This window comes from Triticum aestivum, chromosome 5D, assembly GCF_018294505.1.
Source record: "Triticum aestivum cultivar Chinese Spring chromosome 5D, IWGSC CS RefSeq v2.1, whole genome shotgun sequence".
Taxonomy (NCBI): Eukaryota; Viridiplantae; Streptophyta; class Magnoliopsida; order Poales; family Poaceae; genus Triticum; species Triticum aestivum.
In genome coordinates, this window is record NC_057808.1 from 433,276,465 (window position 1) to 433,299,082 (window position 22,618).

At 47.7% G+C, this 22,618-nt stretch overlaps 1 protein-coding gene and 1 pseudogene across 1 annotated transcript; both read left to right on the forward strand.

The window, feature by feature from the left end:
* The first annotated feature begins 8,417 nt into the window (after nucleotides 1-8,417).
* On the forward strand, nucleotides 8,418-10,383 carry LOC123120819 (nucleolar GTP-binding protein 1-like; annotated as a pseudogene).
* A 2,085-nt stretch (nucleotides 10,384-12,468) lies between these two features.
* Nucleotides 12,469-14,082, forward strand: LOC123125308 (putrescine hydroxycinnamoyltransferase 3-like). Its single transcript, XM_044545822.1, has one exon. It carries the CDS (start codon nucleotides 12,577-12,579, stop codon nucleotides 13,879-13,881), a length of 1,305 nt encoding a protein of 434 aa, XP_044401757.1. The 5' UTR covers nucleotides 12,469-12,576; the 3' UTR covers nucleotides 13,882-14,082.
* The last annotated feature ends 8,536 nt before the right edge of the window (nucleotides 14,083-22,618 follow it).

Sequence of the window (22,618 nt, forward strand, 5' to 3'; positions counted from 1 at the left end):
CTGAGATTTGAAAACAACAGAGGCCCTGAATTATCAGGGGTGCTGATTTTATTATATTTCTCACAGTATATACACTCATATAAATTTGTACATCTCAAGAGCCAGTAGCTCAGGTGTAGTACGGCCGAAGATGAGCAATATTCCACGGCCGGTGGGTCTCCTCTTCCGACGTGCGTGAGTCCTTGTGGTCTCGAACATCGATAAGATAGTATGACCCATTGTTCAGATTTTTGCTGACCACGAAGGGCCCTTCCCAAGGTGGGGATAGCTTGTGCATATCAGTCTGATCCTGGATAAGCCAGAGCACCAAGTCACCTTCTTGAAAGGTTCTGGTCTTAACCCGGCGGCTGTGATAACGGCGCAGATCTTGTTGGTAAATCACTAAACGGGCTGCCTAAAGGTCACGCTCCTCATCTAACAGGTCAAGTGCATCCTGACGTGCTTTTTCATTGTCAGCTTCAACATAAGCCGCCACACGGGGCGAGTCATGACGGATGTCACTAGGGAGAACCGCCTCCACTCTGTAAACGATGAAGAAAGGCGTGTAACCCGTAGATCTATTGGGGTAGTATTGATACTCCATAACACTGAGGGTAACTCCTCCACCCAATAGCCCGACGTCCTTTGCAAAGGAACCATAAGCCGGGGCTTGATGCCCCTCAGGATCTCTTGATTGGCTCTCTCATCTTGACCATTAGACTGGGGTGAGCCACTGATGACACGTCAAGCCGGATATGCTCACGTTGACAAAATTCTTTCATAGCACCTTTGGATATATTAGTTCCATTATCAGTGATAATTCTATGGGGAAAGCTAAAACGGAAAATCACCTTTTTGATGAATTGAACCACCGTCGCCGCATCACACTTACTGACCGGCTCTGCTTCACCCATTTTGTAAACTTCTCAACTGCCACCAAAAGGTGAGTCTTCTTATCTTTGGACCTTTTGAAAGGCCCAACCATATCAAGCCCCCAGACTGCAAACGGACAGGCAATTGGAATCATCCTTAATTCTTGAGCCGGCACATGATCTCGTCGTGAAAACTTCTGACAACCATCACATTTACTGACTAGATCCTCAGCATCAACGTGAGCCGTCAGCCAATAAAATCCATGACGGAAAGCTTTAGCTACGAGAGACTTAGAACCGGCGTGATGACCACAATATCCTTCATGAATCTCTCGCGGAATCTCACAGCCTTCTTGAGGAGAAACACAACGTTGAAATGCCCCTATGACACTGCGATGATGGAACTCTCCATTGACAATAGTCATTGACTTAGACCGCCGGGTTATCTGCCTGGCCAAAGTTTCATCCGCAGGTAACTCGCCCCGGGTCATATAAGCCAAATAAGGAACCGTCCAGTCAGGAATAGCATGAAGAGCCGCCACCAATTGTGCTTCCGGGTCAGGAATAGCGAGATCCTCTTCTGTAAGCAATTTGACAGAAGGGTTATGCAGAATATCCAGGAAAGTATTAGGTGGCACCGGCTTACGCTGAGACCCTAGCCGACTTAAAGCATCAGCCGCCTCATTTTTCCTGCGATCAACATGTTCAACCTGATAACCCTTGAAATGCCCAGCAATAGCATCAACCTCTCGACGATAAGCCGCCATGAGTGGATCCTTAGAATCCCAAGTGCGGAAACTTCCTGAGCTACCAGATCTGAGTTGCCGAAGCACCTCACCCGGCTTAAGTTCATCTCCTTAGCCATCCGAAGACCGTGGAGCAAGGCCTCATACTCAGCTGCATTGTTAGTGCAAGGGAACATCAACCGGAGAACATAAGAGAATTTATCACCTCGTGGGGAAGCCAAGACAACTCCAGCCCCCGAGCCCTCCAATTTCCTGGACCCATCAAAATGAATAGTCCAATATGTGTTATCCGGCTTCTCTTTAAGCATTTGCAACTCTGTCCAATCATTGATAAAATCCAAGTGCTTGAGTTTTGATGGCTGTACGGGGCACGTACTTTAAACCATGAGGTCCAAGCTCAATGGCCCATTTGGCTACCCGACATGTGGCTTCTCTGTTTTGAATGATATCCCCTAAAGGGGCAGAACTAACCACAGCGATAGGATGACCCAGAAAATATTGCTTGAGCTTTCGACTAGCCATGAATACCCCATATACGAGCTTCTACCAATGCAGATACCTCTGCTTGGACTCAATAAGTACCTCACTGATGTAGTAAACCGGCCGTTGAACCGGATACTCCTTGCCTGGCTCCTTCCTTTCCACCACAATGGCTACACTGACAGTCCGGCTATTGGCAGCCACATATAACAACAAAGGCTCTTTATCAATGGGAGCAGCAAGAACGGGCGGCTCAGCCAACTGTTTTTTCAAGTCCTCAAACGCTTCATTAGCAGCATCACTCCAAACAAAGTGATATGTCTTCTTCATCATCCGGTAAAGAGGGATAGCCTTCTCACCCAACCGGCTTAAGGCCGCAATATGACCCGCCAAACGTTGGACATCATTGATACACGCCGGTTTGGCCAGAGAGGTGATAGCCTTTATCTTCTCCAAGTTAGCTTCTATACCTCGTTCCGAAACCAGAAAACCCAAAAGCTTGCCAACTGGCACACCAAAAACACACTTGGCCGGGTTAAGCATCATCTTATAAACCCGGAGATTGTCAAACGTCTCCTTCAAATCATCAATCAGGGTCTCCTTTTTCCTGGACTTCACTACAATGTCATCCACATAAGAATGAACATTACGCCCGATCTGATTATGAAGGCAATTTTGCACACACCGTTGATAAGTCGCCTGGGCGCTCTTGAGCCCAAAAGGCATAGACACATAACAGAAGGCTCCAAAAGGAGTGATGAAAGTTGTCTTCTCCTGGTCCTTAACTGCCATCTTGATCTGATGATAACTAGAATAAGCATCCAAAAAACTCAAACGCGCACAACCCGTCGTAGCATCAATAATCTGATCAATACGGGGGAGAGCAAAAGGATCAGCCGGACAAGCCTTGTTTAAATCTGTGTAATCCACACACATACGCCAAGTGCCATTTTTCTTAAGTCCTAACACCGGGTTAGCCAACCACTCAGGATGAAAAACTTCAACAATGAACCCAGCCGCCAAGAGCCGGGCCACTTCTTCACCAATGGCCTTACTCCTCTCTTCATTAAAATGACAAAGGAATTGCTTGACTGGCTCAAATTTTGGATCAATATTAAGAGTGTGCTGAGCGAGTTCCCTCGGTACACCTGGCATGTCAGAAGGTTTCCATGCAAAGATGTCCCCGTTCTCATGGATGAACTCGATGAGTGCGCTTTCCTATTTCGGATCCAGATTAGCACTGATGCTGAACTACTTGGATGAATCGCCAGGAACGAAATCAACTAGCTTAGTGCCATCTGCCGACTTAAACTTCAAGACCTGATCGTGCTCTGTAGTTGGCTTTTTCAAAGATGCCATATCTGCCGGGTCAACATTGTCTTTATAAAACTTCAATTCCTCTGTTGCGCAGACGGACTCAGCATAAGCAGCGTCACCTTCTTCACACTCCAAAGCTATCTTCCGGCTTCCATGCACCGTGATGGTCCCCTTGTAACCTGGCATCTTGAGTTGTAGATAAACATAACAAGGCCGTGCCATGAACTTGGCATAAGCCGGCCGTCCAAACAGAGCGTGATACGGGCTTTGAATCTTGACCACTTCAAAGATTAGCGTCTCAGCCCTGGAGTCATGTTCATCCCCAAAAGACACTTCCAAAGCAATCTTGCCTACAGGATACGTCGACTTACCAGGCACCACTCCATGGAAAACAGTATTGGACGGCTTAAGATTCTTATCAGTCAACCCCATACGACGGAAAGTATCATAGTAGAGGATATTAATGCTGCTACCTCCATCCATAAGTACTTTAGTGAATTTGTATCCTCCAACCTGAGGCGCCACCACCAAAGCCAAGTGACCCGGATTATCAACCCGGGGCGGGTGATCTTCACGACTCCACACAATGGGTTGTTCAGACCATCGCAAGTAACGGGGAATCGCCGGCTCAATGGCGTTTACAACCCTTTTACGGAGCTTTTGATCCCACTTGCATAAACTTGTGGTGAAGACGTGGTACTGCCCACTATTCAGTTGCTTCGGATTACTTTGATAACCAGACTGCTGCTGCTGAGTCCCCTGACCAGATTGTTGATGAAAACCACCTTGATTGCCCTGATTCCCCTGGCCCTGGAAACCAGAATTAGAACCGCCACAACCGTAACCCGGACCATGAGTGCCGGAACCTGAGCCGCCGCCCGGCCCATGATTATCTTGGAAAATATGGGAATTCCTGAATTCTTTCATGATGTAGCAATCCTTCCATAGATGAGAGGACGGCTTCTCATGCGATCCGTGCTTCGGACACGGCTGATTCAACAATGCTTCGAGGTTGATTTTTGACCCTTCAGCCTGAGCCGGCCTTCCCTTGCACCGCTGGTTATAATTCCGCGCGCCAGTGTTAGCCACGAAGTCCAAATTCCCATCAGCTCTGCGCTTACCATTGCCACGCTGCTGCCCTTTCACACCGCTACTCTTCTTTCCCTTACCCGGCTTTTCCTCATCAGACTCGGGGTCCTTGGTACTATCAAAGTCAGCATATTTGACAAGAGCCACCATGAGTTCCCCCATATCATTACAGTGGCACTTAAGCCGCCCAAGCTTCTGTTTAAGGGGCATAAAACGACAATTCTTCTCTAACATTAAGACTGTTGAGCCGGCGTTGATGTGATTCGATGAGTGCAGGATAGCCGAGACCCGGCGCACCCAATTGGTTGTTGACTCGCCCACTTCTTGAACACAGGCGTCCAAATCCACAATTGACATAGGTTGCTTGCACGTATCTTTAAAATTCTGGATAAACCGGGCTTTTAGCTCGGCCCATGATCTAATGGAGTTGGCTGGCAGCCCTTTCAACCAAGTACGGGCCATTCCTTCCAACATCACGGTGAAGTACTTAGCACATGCAACATCGTCAACATCCAACAGCTCCATCGCCATCTCATAACTCTCAACCCATGCTTCAGGGGGTAAGTCAGCTGTGTAGTTGGGCACCTTACGAGGACCCTTGAAATCCTTCGGCAAACGTACGTTACGTAAAGCTGGTACTAAACATGGTACTCCCAAGGTTCAGGAGGTTACACCTATCTCCACCGAAGTTGTCGGATAAACCGGAGGATGCTGATGAGCCGCTTGTTGAGCCGCTAGCTCAGCCTCTCGACGTGCTCTGCCCTGGTCCACCAAATCCTAAGCACCATCACACGCCGGGTCATGTCTACAAGGCTGGTTATGGCGCGTGTCACTGCTTGAAACGGCCGGCGAGTCAATGTGTCTGCTATAACTCCGGCTTGGGCGAGGAGTTGAGTGAATCCTCTCATGACTGTATGAATAAGCCTCCTGTTGTACCAGTGCTGTCTGAAGAAGCTTTCTAGCCCTCCTTGTTTCAATCGCAGTTGGAGACTCGCCTTCAACTGGGAGAGCCGCCAATCGTGTCGCCGCAGATAGAATAATGACCCGGTGGTGTTGGCACATACTGTGGCGGGGTTTTATTCAGACGAGACGGATCTGTGGTGAGCGGCTAAGCCGGGGCTCTGGTCCTAGTCGTGGCTACCACCCAATTTATCTCTGGCGGGTTACTGGTCCCCGCTCCAGGTGTATTGAAAAGATTCCTTGGATCGTAAACCAGGGGTAGACGACTCCGGTGTCTCCTCCTTAGAATCTCGTTTGAAGCGCTCTGATCCAATGTGAGCCGGTAAGAATCCGCTTGAATCCGCTGTGCCTGAGCATCCAAAACAGCTCGCTCCGTAGTTATCCTAGCATTCTCAGCTACCAGATCTTCCTTGGCTTGCGCTATCTCGTCACGCAATTTTGCAACCTCCACGTTATGCTGATCTTGATTTGCCGGGTTAACATTTGCTGCTAACAATGCTGTCAGATTGTCCAGTAGGTCGGTCAAGACCTGAGCCGGCGGGCGCACAGGGACTCCTGCCCCGGCTGCCATTGCTGTTGCTGACCCGGAGATCATCGCTGCCGCAGTCGTCGAATTCTGCGCCGGCTGGCTACCAGCCATGAAAATCGCGACCCTGTTCGGCGGCTCACAAGGGTCCGGAATACTGTTGCCATCGGAATAGCCCTCAAGCCGGCCATCTTGCAATTGATACAACAATTCAGTTTCGCCAGTGGATGACTCACCATCAGAGTAGACGACCGTCTCACCACCAGATACAGATCTATCCTCCGATTCCGCCCCATGGATAAATCCCACGAAGGCACGTTTCACGGCGGGTTGAACTCGGGCGGGTCGTGCATGCTCAGCCGTCTCGACGATGTTGGTGCGGATGCCGACTCAGGGCCTAGCTCGCCGATCTTGCTGATGAAAACATGAATTCCACCGAAGGGGACCCGGTACCCGTACTCGATTGAGCCGGCCTAGGGGCCCCAGCCTGCATCGTCGATGTAGAGCTTTCCGCGACGACTCTTGGTCATCCAGCCCACAGCGTTTCCCTTGATCCCTTCGAAGTTGCGCTTTAAGAACTCGAAACCACCATGCGCTGGCCCCACGGTGGGCGCCAACTATCGTGGAATTGTCACGGCAGATGTCCTAGCAGAAGGACTTAGTCATGGAGCCATCGCAACAGGGTTAGCTTAAAGGGGTTAAACGGGAAAAAGGACACAAGGAGTTTATACTGGTTCGGCCCCTTGCGGTGAAGGTAAAGGCCTAATCCTGTTTGAGGTGGTATTCCTTATGTCTCGATTACCAGGTAGCGAATACGCTTGACCTAGCTTTCGATCTGTTGTTTCTTGCCCTAAGTCGCCGCCGGGTCGTCCCTTTATATACACAGGTTGACACCACGTGGCTCACCTAGTCCCGGCTGGCTCATAAACAGCGTGTCCGGCTCGGTGACTAACTATACATGCCTTATAATACAAGTTATACTTAGATGGCGGTTTACACTTGTTGGGCCTTAAGTCGCCCTTGGGCTTCGGGCCCTCAACGAGTCTGCATAGTGAACCGCCATCTTCAGCATCTCCATGGCTTTGTCTTGATAAACCGCCATGGGCTTAACCCGTCCCCTCTTGGGCGGGTTAACTCAATAGTTATATCCCCAACAGTGGGCATAAAACCTGACCAAACAAAAACTAGAACGAAACTGACACCGAATAAATCAATTTTTGGTTTTTACGAGTACACGCACATAAGAATTCGGTTTTCTGTGCTACTAACCAATTTTTTTCAATCGGTATGATATTTAAACCGATACATGACCGAAAAGCTGGCTTGATGAAACACCCAGCTTCCTGGTAACCAGTCTTTTGGCTGATTGTCCGAGGAACACTTTTGTCTGAACTGGGCGCAATTTAAATCGGTTAGCCGAAGTAGCCGAATACATTCCGGCCCAGAGTTTACAGCCCACTCTCAGCCCAGTTAGAGACGTCGACCGACCTCACGCACGCCCCACGCATAGAGAGACGCAATGGCCTAGCATTCTCCGTCCCCCCCCCCCCGCTGCCGCCGCCACCTGACTCCCCGAGCCGTCATCGCATCTTTTTCTCCCACCGCTGCCTCAAGTCGTAAGTAGCTAGACATTCCCATCCGCCCTATGCGTTCATTCTCGCGTGTCGGCCGTCTCGCATAGTCGTGCACCTGCGATGATCCTCGCGGATGGCTGCGGTTCTAGACTTGTACTACCTATGTAGATTTGTGGCCTAGTTCAACCTGTCCATGCTTATCCTTGGTTGAATCTCTCAAGAGTTTGTGAATAGAGCAATTATTTCATTTGTTTTGCGGTATGCCTCTCCTATTTGACTGTAGGAATTGTAACAAGTGGCTCAATAAGGTTGGTCGATTTGATGTAGATAAGGTGTTGATTGATAGTTTGAGTGGTTCAGGGCTTGGTTTATTTCTCCTGGTGTGATGCAACTGATTATACTTGTGCTTAAACTATTTTCAACTGCCAACAAAGAAACAGGGTTTTGACTTGCTGGTATGTAGCTATATAGATGTTTTTCCTTTCATGTAAGATCGGTGTGCATGTCTAGGGTCCAGAGTTTGTCTTCGGGTTGTGATGCCAACTATTTGTGCTTAAATTTAACGGTCAACAAAGAAACTGGTGTGAGACTATTCTCTAATATTTTTTAAATCAAAGTTTTCCTTGTGTGTAACAAGGATGCACTGATAATGCTGGGCATGAATCTACTGTCTTCACATGATTACAAGTTGATAGTATTTTTATGTAGTGATTGCTAGATTTCTCCCTGTCTTTTTTTTCTTGAAATTGTGCTTTCTTGCATTTGCTTGCACCTGTTTTTATGCATTAGTTCTTTCACCTGTTTATCTGTATTGTATTGACATGACATATATTTGTATTACAGGAATAAGTAGCCAATCTTTCCATCGGGCAAGATGGTGTAGTATAATTTCAAGAAAATCACTGTTGTCCCTCCTGGGAAGGACTTCATCGACATAATCTTGTCCCGCACGCAAAGGCAAACGCCAACTGTTGTCCACAAGGGCTATGCTATCAACCGCATTTGCCAGTTCTATATGAGCAAGGTTCTCTATACTCGGCAGAACTTCTATGAAAAGTTGTCCACCATCATTGACGAGTTCCGCCGACTGGATGACATCCACCCTTTCTATGTCAATCTCCTTCATGTGTTGTACAATATGGATCACTACAAACTTTTCATGGGTCAGATCAATACGACTTTAAATATCATTGGAAAGATTTCCAAGGATTATCTGAGGCTGCTCAAGTATGGAGACACCCTGTACCGGTACAAGTGCCTTAAGGTAGCTGCATTAGGTCGCATGTTTACTGTTCTAAAGCGCATCAGTCCTAGTTTGGCATACCTGGAGCAGATCAGGCAGCACATGGCCAGGCTTCCATCAATTGACCCAAACAACCGTACTATCTTGATTTGTGGCTATCCAAATGTTGGGAAGAGCTCTTTCATGAACAAGGTTACAAGGGCTGATGTGGACGTACGGCCTTATGCTTTCACAACAAAATGACTTTTTGTTGGCCTTGCAGATTACAAATATCTTCGGTACCAAGTGATTGACACTCCAGGGATCCTTGATCGGCCTTTTGAGGACATGAACATCATACAAATGTGCAGTATCACCGCTCTTGCCCACTTGAGGGTTGTTGTGCTGTTCTTCTTGGATATCTCTGGGTCTTGTGGGTACACTATTGCTCAGCAAGCTGCACTCTTCCATAGTATAAAATCCTTGTTCATGAATCACTTGATGGGCTTCTGAAGAGGACATGAAGCTGGTAATGGAGATGAAATCAGAGGCTATGAAGACTATACCTCAAGGTGGAGATCCTAGTGAAGAGGGTGTTTTGTTGACTATGAGTGCCTTAACAGACGAGGGTGTGATGGCTGTTAAAAATGCTGCATGTGAGAGGCTTCTCGAGCAGAGAGTGGAGATCAAGATGAAGTCAAAGAAGATCAATGACTTCTTAAATAGGTTTCATGTTTCTATGCCCAAGCCTCATGACAACAGAGATAGGCCTACTTGCATTCATCAGGCTGTTCTTGAAGCTCAAGCAATTGTGGCTGCAAAGGAAAAGAAGAAGCTTGAGAGGGACCTTGAGAATGAGAATGGAGGTGCTGGTGTCTATTCCGCCAGTCTCAAGAAGCATTACTTATTGGCCAATGATGAATGGAATGAAGATATTCTCCCTGAGATATTAGATGGGCACAATGTTGCCGATTTCTTCGATCCAGATATCTTGGAAAGGTGTGAAGAACTGCAAAGGGAGGAGGGTCTTTGTCTTGAAGAAGAAGCTGCTCAAGATGCTTTCATGATTGATAGCCATGGCAAATTAACTGAAGAACATCGTGACATATTGGGTAAGATTAGGAAGAAGGCAATGGTCATCTAGGAGCATAGGATGAAGAAGAGTACTACAGAGAGTTATCCTATTGTTCCAAGGAAACAAGAGAAAGACAGGAAATTCACAATCAAGAGATTGGGCAGGCAACTCACATCCATGGGTGTTGATCCTAATGCTGCTGTGAACTGACTTCATAGCGAGTCAAGAGGCCGTAAGCGTGAGAGGTCACTGAGCAGAGCTAATTGTGATGACGCTATTGACGCTGATGGCCAACATCCCGACAAGAAACTGCGTACAAGGTCGAGGTCTAAGTCCAAATCCCGCCCAATTGAAGCGGTCGTGCCAGGTGATGGGCTCTAGGACACTGCTCAAAAGAAGAAGGCCATCAAGAAGTCAAGGGACTCTGTCAAGAACAGGAACAAGGAGGCTCTCCATGGGGAGGCAGACCGCGTGATCCCTACCTTGAAACCGAAGCATCTCTTCTCTGGAAGACGAGGCATTGGAAAGACCAGCAGGCATTAAGCCAGTCAATGTGGATGTTGCTGCCTGCGATCACTGGATCAGGTGCGGGATGTGCTTTACATGATTGATGTGTTCATCGGATAGGGTTGTTAATCTTGAAATCATGCTGATTTTGTAAAACTAGATCCAAAAGTGTTGGAACCAGCTCAGATCTTGTAGTCAATTGGTTGTGCTGTAGGGAGCTGAGAGGAGTTTACATATCGTACTGCACTCTCGAATTGGATTTAGTGATGCAAGCACTGTAGATGGCCCGTGAAGCATTGCTCGAGCTACAGACACATGTTTATTGTAGGTTGAATCTCAAGTCTTCATTTTCGCCTTGTGCAGGAACTGCTATTCCTTGGGCTGGGTATCAAAGTGGCTACATTTTATATGTTTTTCTAACTTTTGCTCCCTTTTACGCGTCGTCAGCTCAGTTGTTAAACTATGTCGTTGCTGAACTGTATGGAGGTATTAGGTACCTTCGGTTTATTATACACTAGTGCGGAGTTGTGTCAAATTTTGTTTGATGGTGTTAATGTAATCGAACGGCCTGCTTGTTCTACCTTTACTGAAATACTGGTAGTATGTTGCTACTTGCGAGTTGCGAGTACTTAATTGTTTCAGTTGTGTTTTTACCCTTTCTGAGATGCGATGGTGCGATATGGTTTAGATGAGTATCCTTTGTTCTATGTTCGTTATAAACTGAACACGGATTGAGCGAGGTGGTTTTGTTGATTATTATTGTGAATTCTGTGGTTTGTCTGTCTACTGAAGGGTGCAATAATTATATTTGGATGTGGAAGAAGTTTTGTACTTTATTGGCAGTTTCTCCGTTGCAATTTCTTGACATGTTATTTAGATGATCATTCAAAAGTATTCACATACGGCTACACTCTCCTTGCACCTTGCTACTATACTTGTGCCCACAGATTAAGGCACCGTCATGTGTAGGCAGACATGCCTTTACGACCACCATCGAATATATATTTTCCAATACTTTTGGCGGATAAACGTTCGCCGCCTCTAGCAAAGTCACGATTATCCAATGTGTATGTAGATATCTCTTTTCTAGTGCACCATATAAGTGTAAAATTTTCCATCTGTTTTGGCAAACCGGGGGTCGCCGCCTATAGCAAAACCATGCTTATCTAATGCCAAAACTCTAATGATCAACGCCAGCGTTAGTGCCCACTGCTAATTGCAAAAGTACTCCTCAACTAATTTATTCTTAATTAGCAGAACCACTAACTCAAACATCCATAGTTCTTTTCCCCGCTTTTCTGCGTTTTTCGTCCCTTCTTGGTGAACTCATGGTTTCCGACAGATAAAACATGGGGCCATTCCCCTCGTCAAAAAAAAACATAATTAATAACAGCTCACTACAGGTTCATCAAATATGTGAAGTGATAAAAAATTGCACATTGAACCATATATTTTATATTTTATAACTGTTTTGTTATTTCTCGTTCTATTGCGAAAGGATTATTTCTAGCGGTAAGTGAAATATTGAGTCGGACTGCTATTAATACTTGACTAAGAAATAATTATCCTAGTATTTAATGTTTAATTTCGAAAGGGAAAAGATACCTGAAACGAAGACATATAGGCACGTGGCAAGGAAATTGGCTTTCAGTCTTTGTCGTGCGTAAATTGAGTGATATCATTGTGGAACTCATTGTCCACTGCTCAACATGCTTTTATTGGAGACAAACTCTTGAAACAGGCTTGTTATTTCCCAGACTTTTGTTATTTCCTAGACTAGTGTTTTTGTTTTTATAATAGTTTTTTTATTTCCAAAAGATTACTTCTAGCAATAATACATATATTGAGTCGGATGGCTATTTATACTTGACTAAGAAATAACTATTCTATTTAACTTTTAATTTCAAAAGGAAGAAAAATTGTGACGTTTGCACGTTCTGGGTAACAGCCGTTCACTAGTGAAAACACAAGCATGGATTATAGGCGGACCAGGTCAAGTCTCAACTACACTTACGGGGGTTTGATTTCACCTACCGGCTACCGTTTCCCGCGAGCGTGTTCCAGACTTCCTATAAATCTTACAACCAGCATCAGGACAACCACCAAATCATACACAGAACACAAGAGTACAAGACGGCAAGCAATAAGCTCTCTTGTTGCAAACTTTTGATCATTCTCGCCGATCAAACTTGATTAGCGACAGAGAAACTGCTGCCCCGACAAACAGCAATGGAGGTCAAGGTGTTGAGCTCCAAGCTCGTCAAGCCTGCCTACAGTGCCGGCCAAGCGCCGATGCCGGCCACCGAGTACATTCCTCTGTCCATCTTCGACAGGGTGACGTTCGAGATGCAGATGGCCATCATCTACGCCTTCGCCGCGCCGGCGCCATCCACGGCCGCCATCGAGAACGGCCTCGCCACAGTCCTTGCCCAGTACCGCGCCTTCGCAGGCCAGCTTGGCGAGGCGCCCGATGGCACGCCGTCCGTCGTCCTCAACGACCGTGGCGCACGCCTGGTTGAGGCGACCGTGGACGCCGACCTCACCGACATGGTGCCCTCGAAGCCCACGCCTGAGCTGCTGAAGCTGCATCCTGACCTGGAGGCGGTGCACGAGGAAGTCGTGCTGCTGCAGCTCACGCGGTTCCGTTGCGGCTCCCTCGCCGTCGGGTTCACGTCCAACCACGTCGTCGCCGACGGCCACGCCACCAGCAACTTCCTCGTGGCCTGGGGGCGCGCCACGAGAGGGCTCCCAATGGGCCTTCCGCCCGTGCACCACCACAAGGACCTTTTCAAGCCACGGTCGTCGCCTCGCGTGGAGCACGACCACCGTAACAGGGAGTACTACCTGCCGTCGCCCACCGACGTGGTCGGTCACCACGCCGACGCCGCCGACAACATCGTCATCCACAAGGCGCACTTCACCAAGGACTTCATCGCCGGTCTCCGCGCCAAGGCGTCAGAAGGGCGCGGCCGGCCGTTCAGCCGGTTCGAGACCATCCTCGCCCACCTGTGGCACACCATGACGCGCGCGCGCGACCTGAGCCCCGAGGAGACCTCCAAGATCCGGCTGTCCGTGGACGGGCGGCACCGCCTCGGCCAGCCGGCGGAGTACTTCGGCAACATGGTCCTGTGGGCGTTCCCGCGCTCCACGGTGGGCGACCTCCTGAACCGGCCGCTGAAGCACGCCGCCCAGGTGATCCACGACGAGGTGGCGAGGGTGGACGGTGCCTACTTCCAATCTTTCGTCGACTTCGCCAGCTCCGGCGCCGCCGAGAAGGAGGGGCTCGCGCGGAGCGCCGTCTGCAAGGACGCGCATTGCCCGGACGTGGAGGTGGACAGCTGGCTGACGTTCCCGTTCTACGAGCTGGACTTCGGCACGGGGAGCCCGAGCTACTTCATGCCGGCCTACTTTCCCACGGAGGGGATGCTCTTCCTGGCGCCGTCCAACTTCGGCGACGGCAGCGTGGATGCCTTCGTACCCTTATTCCAAGAGAACCTCCAAGCGTTCAAAGAATGTTGCTACTCCATGGGGTAGGTGGCCTAACTGTGAATTAGTCGAAGAAACAAGGAGTGAGGCACATACATTAGTTCATTTATTGAGAGTGTGAGCATAAAAAACAATGTGTTCTCTTTTTTTCTTTTTGAGAATTGTATAGTGCTACAGTATGTACACAGATGTGTCCATGTACAATTGACATGATTATTTGGATCAAACAAATTTGATTATACACCAATATACCATATCTTAGCTACTGTTTGATCCGACTTGAACACTAAACTACAAAACCACTGATTTAATAATTACATAATTTTCCTAAAACGGTTTAAGATGGGCCGGCTTAAAAAAATGGAAGTGTTTTTTGTTTTTTGAGGAAAACAGCAGGACTCTGTTGCATAATTTTTTTAGGGATATTTTATTAATTATTAAATGATACAAGCAAGGGTTTTATAAAAGCGCAAAAAAGTGCACAAACAAAATAAAGACTACATAAAAGTTAGCAAAAAGAAACTAAGAAACTACTCCTTCCATCCCATAATGTAGGACGTTGTTTGACACTATGTGTAGTGTCAAAAACGTCCTACGTTATGGGACGGAGGGAGTAACAAAGATACATAAACAGTAAGAACAACACCATGGCAGCACCCGGGAAGATCTTGGTTCCACTGAGCCCAATCTTGAAGGACAAAATTATCTGAAAGAGTTGGTCCATGCCTCAAAAAACTTTGTGACTACGTAGAATGTCGGGATGTACACGCGGAACATTTTGTCAGAATTTCGTGACATTTTAAAATACGTTTAAAACAAATTTTAAAAACAAGGAGCATACGCTCCTGGGTGCTAAAACGCCCCTCTCGTCCACTAGAAACCTTATATAGATTTGCTCCCGAGGGGAATTGCCAGCTGTGCAGGTTAACATTAAGCACTAAATCTTGTAGGAAAAGGTTCAAAGTTTGGAAATCCTCATAAGCCTTTTTACAGAGAGGTAGGTAGAAAGCGTATTTAGTGCCTTACAAAAGTATTGGTTATGATTTATTTCAGCCTATTTTCTCCAAACACAGAAACTGTTTCACGTTCTTGAGTACATGGCAATACGAAATTACCCTTCAAACCTGAATTCGATTATTTTTATAAAAAGGTGAAACAAAATCGTGAACACATTTTATTAGGATTGTCAACATGCAAATAATGGCCCTTATGCCCAAGGTTTGGAGCAACCTTTGACTCCCGTGCCCCCCCCCCCCCCCCCTTCGACACCCTTAATCTAGGATATCTCCACTTCCCCAAGCCTCGACAATGATAACTAGCTCTCGGTGGCACTGTTGTTTATACGAAAGATTTGGGACTAGAGAAACAATAAGGTATTCAGTCACAAGGACTATTCCTCAACTTTACTATTAGAAACTTTGTCTCAGACTTTACTACGCTTGGACACAAAGGTTAAAGAAATATTGCAAGTGGTCTCCGCCGATAATCAATGCCGGAGCATGCTAGTCAAATTATCGTATCGATAACCAAACAATTTTTCTTGATTATGTTAATGTTAAAGTTTGGTGATTTGACTTTTTAACTAGCAGATGCAACATAACTGATGATGTACGTGTGTGGGACCTTAACATCATGCATTCGACGTTCACACAACCTTTTTACCCATCCGCCTCTTGGTCGGAAACAAAAGGACTTTAATTTCACCGATGGCTATCCAAAGGGGAAGAAAGGGTCCAGTCCGGCCGATCAGGTTTGAGGCAATTCAAAAGCCTGTGGCCTTGAGTGGGGGTTGGTGGGGCCGGCCAGTGCAGATTGCATTTCGCTTCATCCCAGCCAGCCGTATTGGTAATGACAAAGATGGGATAACCGCGTCCAGTGTTGCAACACATGTACGGATGCTCGGTGAAACGAACTAACGAAACATGGTGCATCTGCATGCGTAGTTGTTCTGGAAGACTGGAGTCCACATGGTGTTGGGTTAAAAGGTCCATAGCTATTCCATTGACGTCTTGTTTAGTCTGGAGTGTATATCTTAGTCAACTTGAAACTAACTACTCCCTTTGTAACTTAATGTAGAACGTTTTTGCGGTTCAAAAATCTTAATGTAGGACATTTTTGCAGTTTCACCGAACATCCGTATATGTGTTGGAAGAGAAACTGAGTCCTTGAGAATGTTCACCATAGAAACTGAGTCCACTTTCAGCAAAATAGGAAGATCTGTTCGCTATAAGGAGAGACCCTCCATATATACAGGCACAAAGCCCGGCTTCCATCGCATCTGTACAAGAAAATAGGTCCATTCATGAAGAGAGATAATAGTGCTTGTGTTGTCTCGAACAACCATTCCAGCTCCGGCCCTCCATCTCGTGACGAAGATTCGTTAGTGTTTAACCCAGCCATCCGAAGGAACAATCCATTTGGGCAGATAACCAACCGAAACAGTTGTAAAATATAGAGGACTTGGGGTCCTCAACACAGACAAATTTACGAGGGCTTTCCGTTTGCGATGGCCATGGTACGAATGGAAGGAGCCCACCAAGATGTGGGTGGGAATGAGAAACCCATGTAACGAGGAGGATCTCAACTTTTTCTATGCTTCCACCACCATCACCATTGGTAACGGTACGAGGACACCCTTTTGGGAATCCCCTTGGCTTCTTGGGCGAAAGCCTAAAGACATTGCCCCGCTCATCTATGAAGCTTCCAAGAGAAAGAATTGGAAGGTGAGGGAGGCTCTGAAGCACAACACTTGGATTCTCAAGATCACCCCCCCCCCCCCCCCCCACCAACGTCTCCGTTGAGCACATCACGCAATTCTTCGCTCTATGGATGATACTAAATGAGGTCCATCTTGACGAGCTCACCGAAGATGATATCCTTTGGAAACACACACCCTATGGAAAATACTCGGCGGCCTCCGCGTATAGGGCACAGTTCCTAGGGACGGTGAAAGTGCGTTAAGTCGACTAGAGGGAGGGTGAATAGGCGATTTTTATGTATTCTTCACTGAGGAATTTCAGGGTGAGGAAATTCCTTAGCGAAGAACTACTTGCAACGGAATAAGTACTCAAATGCAGACATAACATAACATAAGCATAGACATCATGATGAAATGAAAACAAACACAGAGTACAGAAAGCGTAAGCATAGGATGAACAGGATGAAGACAAACAGACTGAAGAAATTTGACTGAGGAAATTGGGAAGTCTTCAGTCAAAAGTCTTCAAACAGATATGAACAAGCACACAACACAGTAATGAGAAAATGGAAGGGTTGAGGAAATAGAACCGGTAGGCTTGGTGAAGACAGTGATTTGGTAGACCAGTTCCAACTGCTGTGACAGTTGTACGTCTGGTTGGAGCGGCTAGGTATTTAAACCTGAGGACACACAGTCCTCAAAGTATTCTCCTTGAGCTAAGGTCGCACATACCTCGCCCAATCACTCGTATTGTACCATGGAAACTGACCGGCGGCTGCAGATCTCATCGGCGGGCCGCCCAAAGGAGCAGGCCGGGGCGATGGCGACACCACCCGCGGCGGAGGGAGCGCGGGAGAACGCCTCCTCAAGCAACCCTAGATCGGCAAGGGAAAAACTAGAGGAAGCCCTGGGGAAGCTGGACATATCCGAGGGAGAGGCGACAACTCTCGTGATTGATGATAGTCTTGATGGTGCTTCGGTGAAGTGGTTGCTGGCAGGGAAGGTTCTGCACCGAAATCAGTATCACATAAACACCATTGTCAACGCCCTTTGACCGGCATGGGGAAACCCTCGAGAATTACAATTCCGTTCTGTCGGAACGAACATGTTTGTTGCTGAGTTTGTAGCACAGCGAGACCGCGACAGAGTTTTGGCGGGATCGCCCTGGCACATTAACAAGAACACGGTCATATTGGCTGAGTTCGAGGATTGCATGCGCCCAGATGAAGTCAAGTATGATCGTCTGCAGGTGTGGGCTAGGGTTCTTAACCTGCCCTACAACCTGAGAGATGATGCACGGGGCCTCCCAATCGCACGGATGATTGACAAAGAGGCCCAGATTGCAAGATTTGATCACAATGGAGGCTATCTCCGAGCTAGGGTTTCAGTGGATGTCAACAAACCGCTCAGGAGATGGGTGCTTATTGATTCTGCAAGGAGAAAGAAGGTGGACTCCTATGACATACAATATGAACAGATCCCATACTTCTGCTTCTCCTGTGGACGGCTGGGCCACTATGATCTCTACTGCTCCAACCCAGGATCAAGAGATGAGAAACGTGAGCTTCCTTTCGGGCCGAGTTTGAGGGCTCCTGAAGAGAATAGATACTCAGCGAGCAGTGACAATACTTCCAGAGGACAAAATTCTGATCAGAGTAGCAAAGGGGGGACAAAGCAATCTAGCACTATAGCTAAATCAGATGGAGGGGAAGAGGTGGTCTCGCCCCTCAGGAACAAAGAGAAGGCAGGTTTCAAGAGGAAGGAAGTCCCTATAGCAGTGTACAAGCCAAAGCAGTTGCTAATGACGGCATCCGTGCAATCTGAAGGTGATGATCCAAGCACGAGCGCAGCTGTGAGGGATGATGAGGAGAACTTGGTACGTGAACCAAAGAAGAAGAGGCCCACGCCTGACAATTCGCCAGAGAACGGTGATCGGTCCTGCCCGGCCCAACGAGTTGCTTATCATGGAACTGCCGGGGGCTTGGGAACCCCGAGGCGGTTCGAGAGCTTTGCATCATTGTGAAGCTAGAAGGACCCACTCTTCTCTTCGTCATGGAAACAAAAATAAAAGGGAAGAGAGTTGAGGACTTGCAGAGACACCTAGGCTTCGGCGGGTGTTTTGCAGTGGATTGTGTAGGCCTAAGTGGAGGTATTGGTCTTTTTTGGACACATGATGTTATTGTCGAGCTAAAGAATTTTAGTTCAGGACATATTGATGCAATGGTTAAATATAAGGACCAAAAATCTTTTGAGTGGAGGTTCACTGGTTTCTATGGAGCGCCTCGAGCTGAAGATCGACATCACAGCTGGCGTTTTCTGCGTACTTTGTATGCCATGCCGCATCCGGCGTGGATTTGTTTGGGTGATTTTAATGAGACTCTACGCCAACGAACACTTCAGCCGGGCTGCTAGGCCAGAGAGGCAAATGAGAGCGTTCAGAGAAGTCGCCGATGAAGTGGCCCTCCAAGATTTGGGGTGGTCACGCACAGCGTACACTTGGGATAATCGGCAATCAGGTGACGCTAATGTCAAGGCGAGGCTGGACAGAGTTTTTGCCAACGAACAGTTCCGGCAACATTTCAATCATATCAGAATCAGACACCTACCGTCCGTAGAGTCTGATCATTGTTTTGTTGTAGCGGAGATAAAGGAAAATCTGAGGAACACGTCACGAGCAAAAAGACAGTTCAGATAAGAGAACGTGTGGGCATCGCATGTTGATCGCATCGTTGCTGCTGCTTGGCAGGAGACAAATAGAGGACCGGGCCTCCAGGGTATAGCGGATTCACTGACACATCTGAAGGCGACGCTGGAACCTTGGGGGGCCCGCGAATTTGGCTGCTTAACGCGGCGGGTTAGACAGCTGCAGAAAAGGCTTGACAACTTAAGGTGTCGATCGGTGGGCCGAGGACCAACTGATGAAGAGAGAGCAGTGGTTCGCCAGCTGCGTGAGCCTCTCCAGCAGGAGGAGATTTGGCTACGACAATGGTCCCGCGTCCCCTGGCTCAGAGAAGGAGACCGCAACACAGCATATTTTCAAGCACAGGCGGCGCAGCGGAAGTGTATCAATAAAATTCAGGGTCTATGCCGATCTGATGGTTCGGTTTGTGCCACTGAAGAGGAAGATAAGAGCAAGGTTCAGGCATTCTATCAAAATCTGTACGAGTCCCAGGGATTCATGGATGCAGCCGAGCTTCTTAACCTTGTGCTAGTTAAGGTCACGGATGACATGAACGTGGAACTTACAAAACCCTTTACTGCGGCGGAGGTCAGGACAGCTTTGTTCCAAATGGCTCCCTCCAAAGCACCGGGGGTGGATGGTTTTACTGTGGGGTTTTATCAGCGTCATTGGAGTTTATTGGGTGATGCTGTAACCGCGGTGGTTCTGGACTTTTTGAATGGAGGAGAACTACCAGTGGGCTTGAATGATACCTCCATCACTTTGATTCCCAAGGTACGACACCCTCAGTCTATCTCACAATATAGACCTATTGCACTGTGTTCGTTTCTATACAAGATTGCTTCAAAATGTGTGACTAACCGAATGAGGGTATTCATGGACGAGATCATCAGTGAAGAGCAAAGCGCTTTTGTTCCTAGACGTCTGATAACTGATAATGTCTTAGTGGCATATGAAAGTGTGCACACAATGAGGAGGCGGAAGAAAGGAAAAAACTATGCTTGTGCAATTAAACTAGACATGATGAAAGCTTACGACCGAGTCGAGTGGCACTTTCTTGAGGCCATTCTGACAAAGCTGGGTTTCAACATTGTCTTTGTTCGGTTAATTATGAAGTGCGTATCTTCAGTACGGTTCTCTGTTCGTGTTAACGGAGAGCTACTGCCCTTTTTCACTCCCTCGCGAGGATTTAGGCAAGGTGACCCAGCGTCGCCGTTCCTTTTTTTGCTCTGTGCGGAGGGCATGTCTTCTTTGTTGAAGTATTACAATGTCAGGTACATTGACAGAGGCATAAGAGTCAGCTATAGGTCACATTGGGTAACACACTTGCTATTCGCAGATGACAGCTTGATCTTCATCAGTGCAAACACCCACAGTACCGAGAGACTTAATGAGATTTTGAGAATTTATGGTGAAGCATCGGGACAGTGTGTTAATCGCGCTAAGAGCGCCATCTACTTCAGTTCTAATACACTGGCCCAGCTCATGCATCAATTGACAACCGTCCTCAACATCGACGTTGAGGCGTTCAGTGAGCGCTACCTGGGACTGCCCACGGCGGTCGGTCGCATCATGAGCGGGACCTTCAATCATATTGGGGAGAGAGCTCGTGGGAGGATACAGGGGTGGTCTGAAAAATTACTTGCATGCGCAAGTCGTGAAACTTTGTTGAAATCAGTGGTTCAGGCTATTCCCACATATTCTATGAGCACATTCTTACTATCAAAAAAGGTATGCAAGAGTCTAACTCCACCAATGGCGAAATATTTTTGGAGCAGCTCTATTGACAAGAATGCATTGCATTGGGTTTCCTGGGATAATCTGGCGACACCAAAGTGCAAAGGAGGAATGGGTTTTCAGGACCCTCATAAGTTTAATCTTGTGCTGCTCGGGAAGCGCGGTTGGCAGTTTATGACTAACCCTACTTCTCTGTGTGCAAGGGTTCTTAAGGGTTGCTACATCCCTGATACAGATTTTATGCATGCCACGGTGCCTAAGTCGTCATCCGCTACATGGCGAGCTATCATTGCCGGAAGGGAAGCTTTGCGTGCGGGACTCATTAAGAGAGTAGGAGATGGGAACTCCATCGATGTGTGGGCTGATAAATGGATTCCCGGGACCATCTCGATGACACCGCTGCTGAAGCCACCGAACACCACTGTTCGGATAGTCTCGGATCTTATAGATCCCGAGAACTGGTCATGGAGGCAGGAGTTGATTCGAACCACCTTCATTGCCCCTGATGCTGACGCCATTCTAAACACCCAATCAGGAGGGGCGGAGGTGAGGATTTCTATGCTTGGGCCTTTGAAAGATCAGGCAACTACACTGTTAAGTCGGCGTACCGTGCTCTAGTGACTTAGAACGAGCGCAATGCTCTAGAGGAAGGGGCGGCTACCGGTGCTTCAAGAGATGACAAACAGATGTGGTCTGCTCTGTGGAAACTCAAAGTGATCCCAAAGGTACGAGTATTCTGGTGGAGGGTACTACGAGGGATTCTACCGGATGAATGCACTCTCAAATACCGTCATATTGCAGTTTTAGACACTTGCAAGGTATGTCTGGCTAAGGAGGAGGATCTTATGCATGCCCTAATTCAATGCTCGCATGCACGCCGCTTCTGGGATGAAGCGTGTGCGTGGTTCGGTCTTCTGCTTCCTCGCTTACACCCACGTTCTTGGGCCAGAGACATCCTATGCGGAAACCGAGTCAAGGATGAAGATCGAGCAAAGGTTATCACCATCATGTGGATGATTTGGCATTCCCAAAATCAGATCGAACATGGTGAAGAGGGAAGGGACCCAACAACCGCCATCAGGGCGACGAGGGAGGCTCTTGCACTGCTGGAACTGCCTCGGACCGCTCCCATTCTGTTACTAGGACATGGCTGGTGGCCGCCCGAGTCAGGTATGGTGAAGATCACGAAGGATGGTGCACTTAATGTCGCGGAAGGTAGAGGAGGGGCGGGTGGCATAGACCGGTCCGCGTCCGCGCTGTTTGGAGCATCGTGCAAGCCGTTCGGTGAGATCTCAGACCCATTATTAATGGAAGCTATATCGATGCGGGAAGGAGTTCTATTTGCAAAACTTCGAGGCCTCTTGCATGTGATAATGGAGACCGATTGCCAGGAGTTGGTGCAACTCTGGAACACTCGCCACAATTCGCGTTCGATTGTGGCTCCTATCTTAGATGAAATAGGAGAGTTAGCTTTTGATTTTTTAGTTTTCGAGATTCAGCATGTAATCAGGTCAGCAAACTTGCTGGCGCATCTCTCTGTGCAAAACGTGCATGCACTTTGAATGTGACTGATTGTTGGCTTGACGAGACTCCTAGTTTCTTGGTAAGCAGCCTTCTCGCTGACTGTCGGGACAACTCCTTTGTTGAATAAAACACTCTCTGATTTGCCC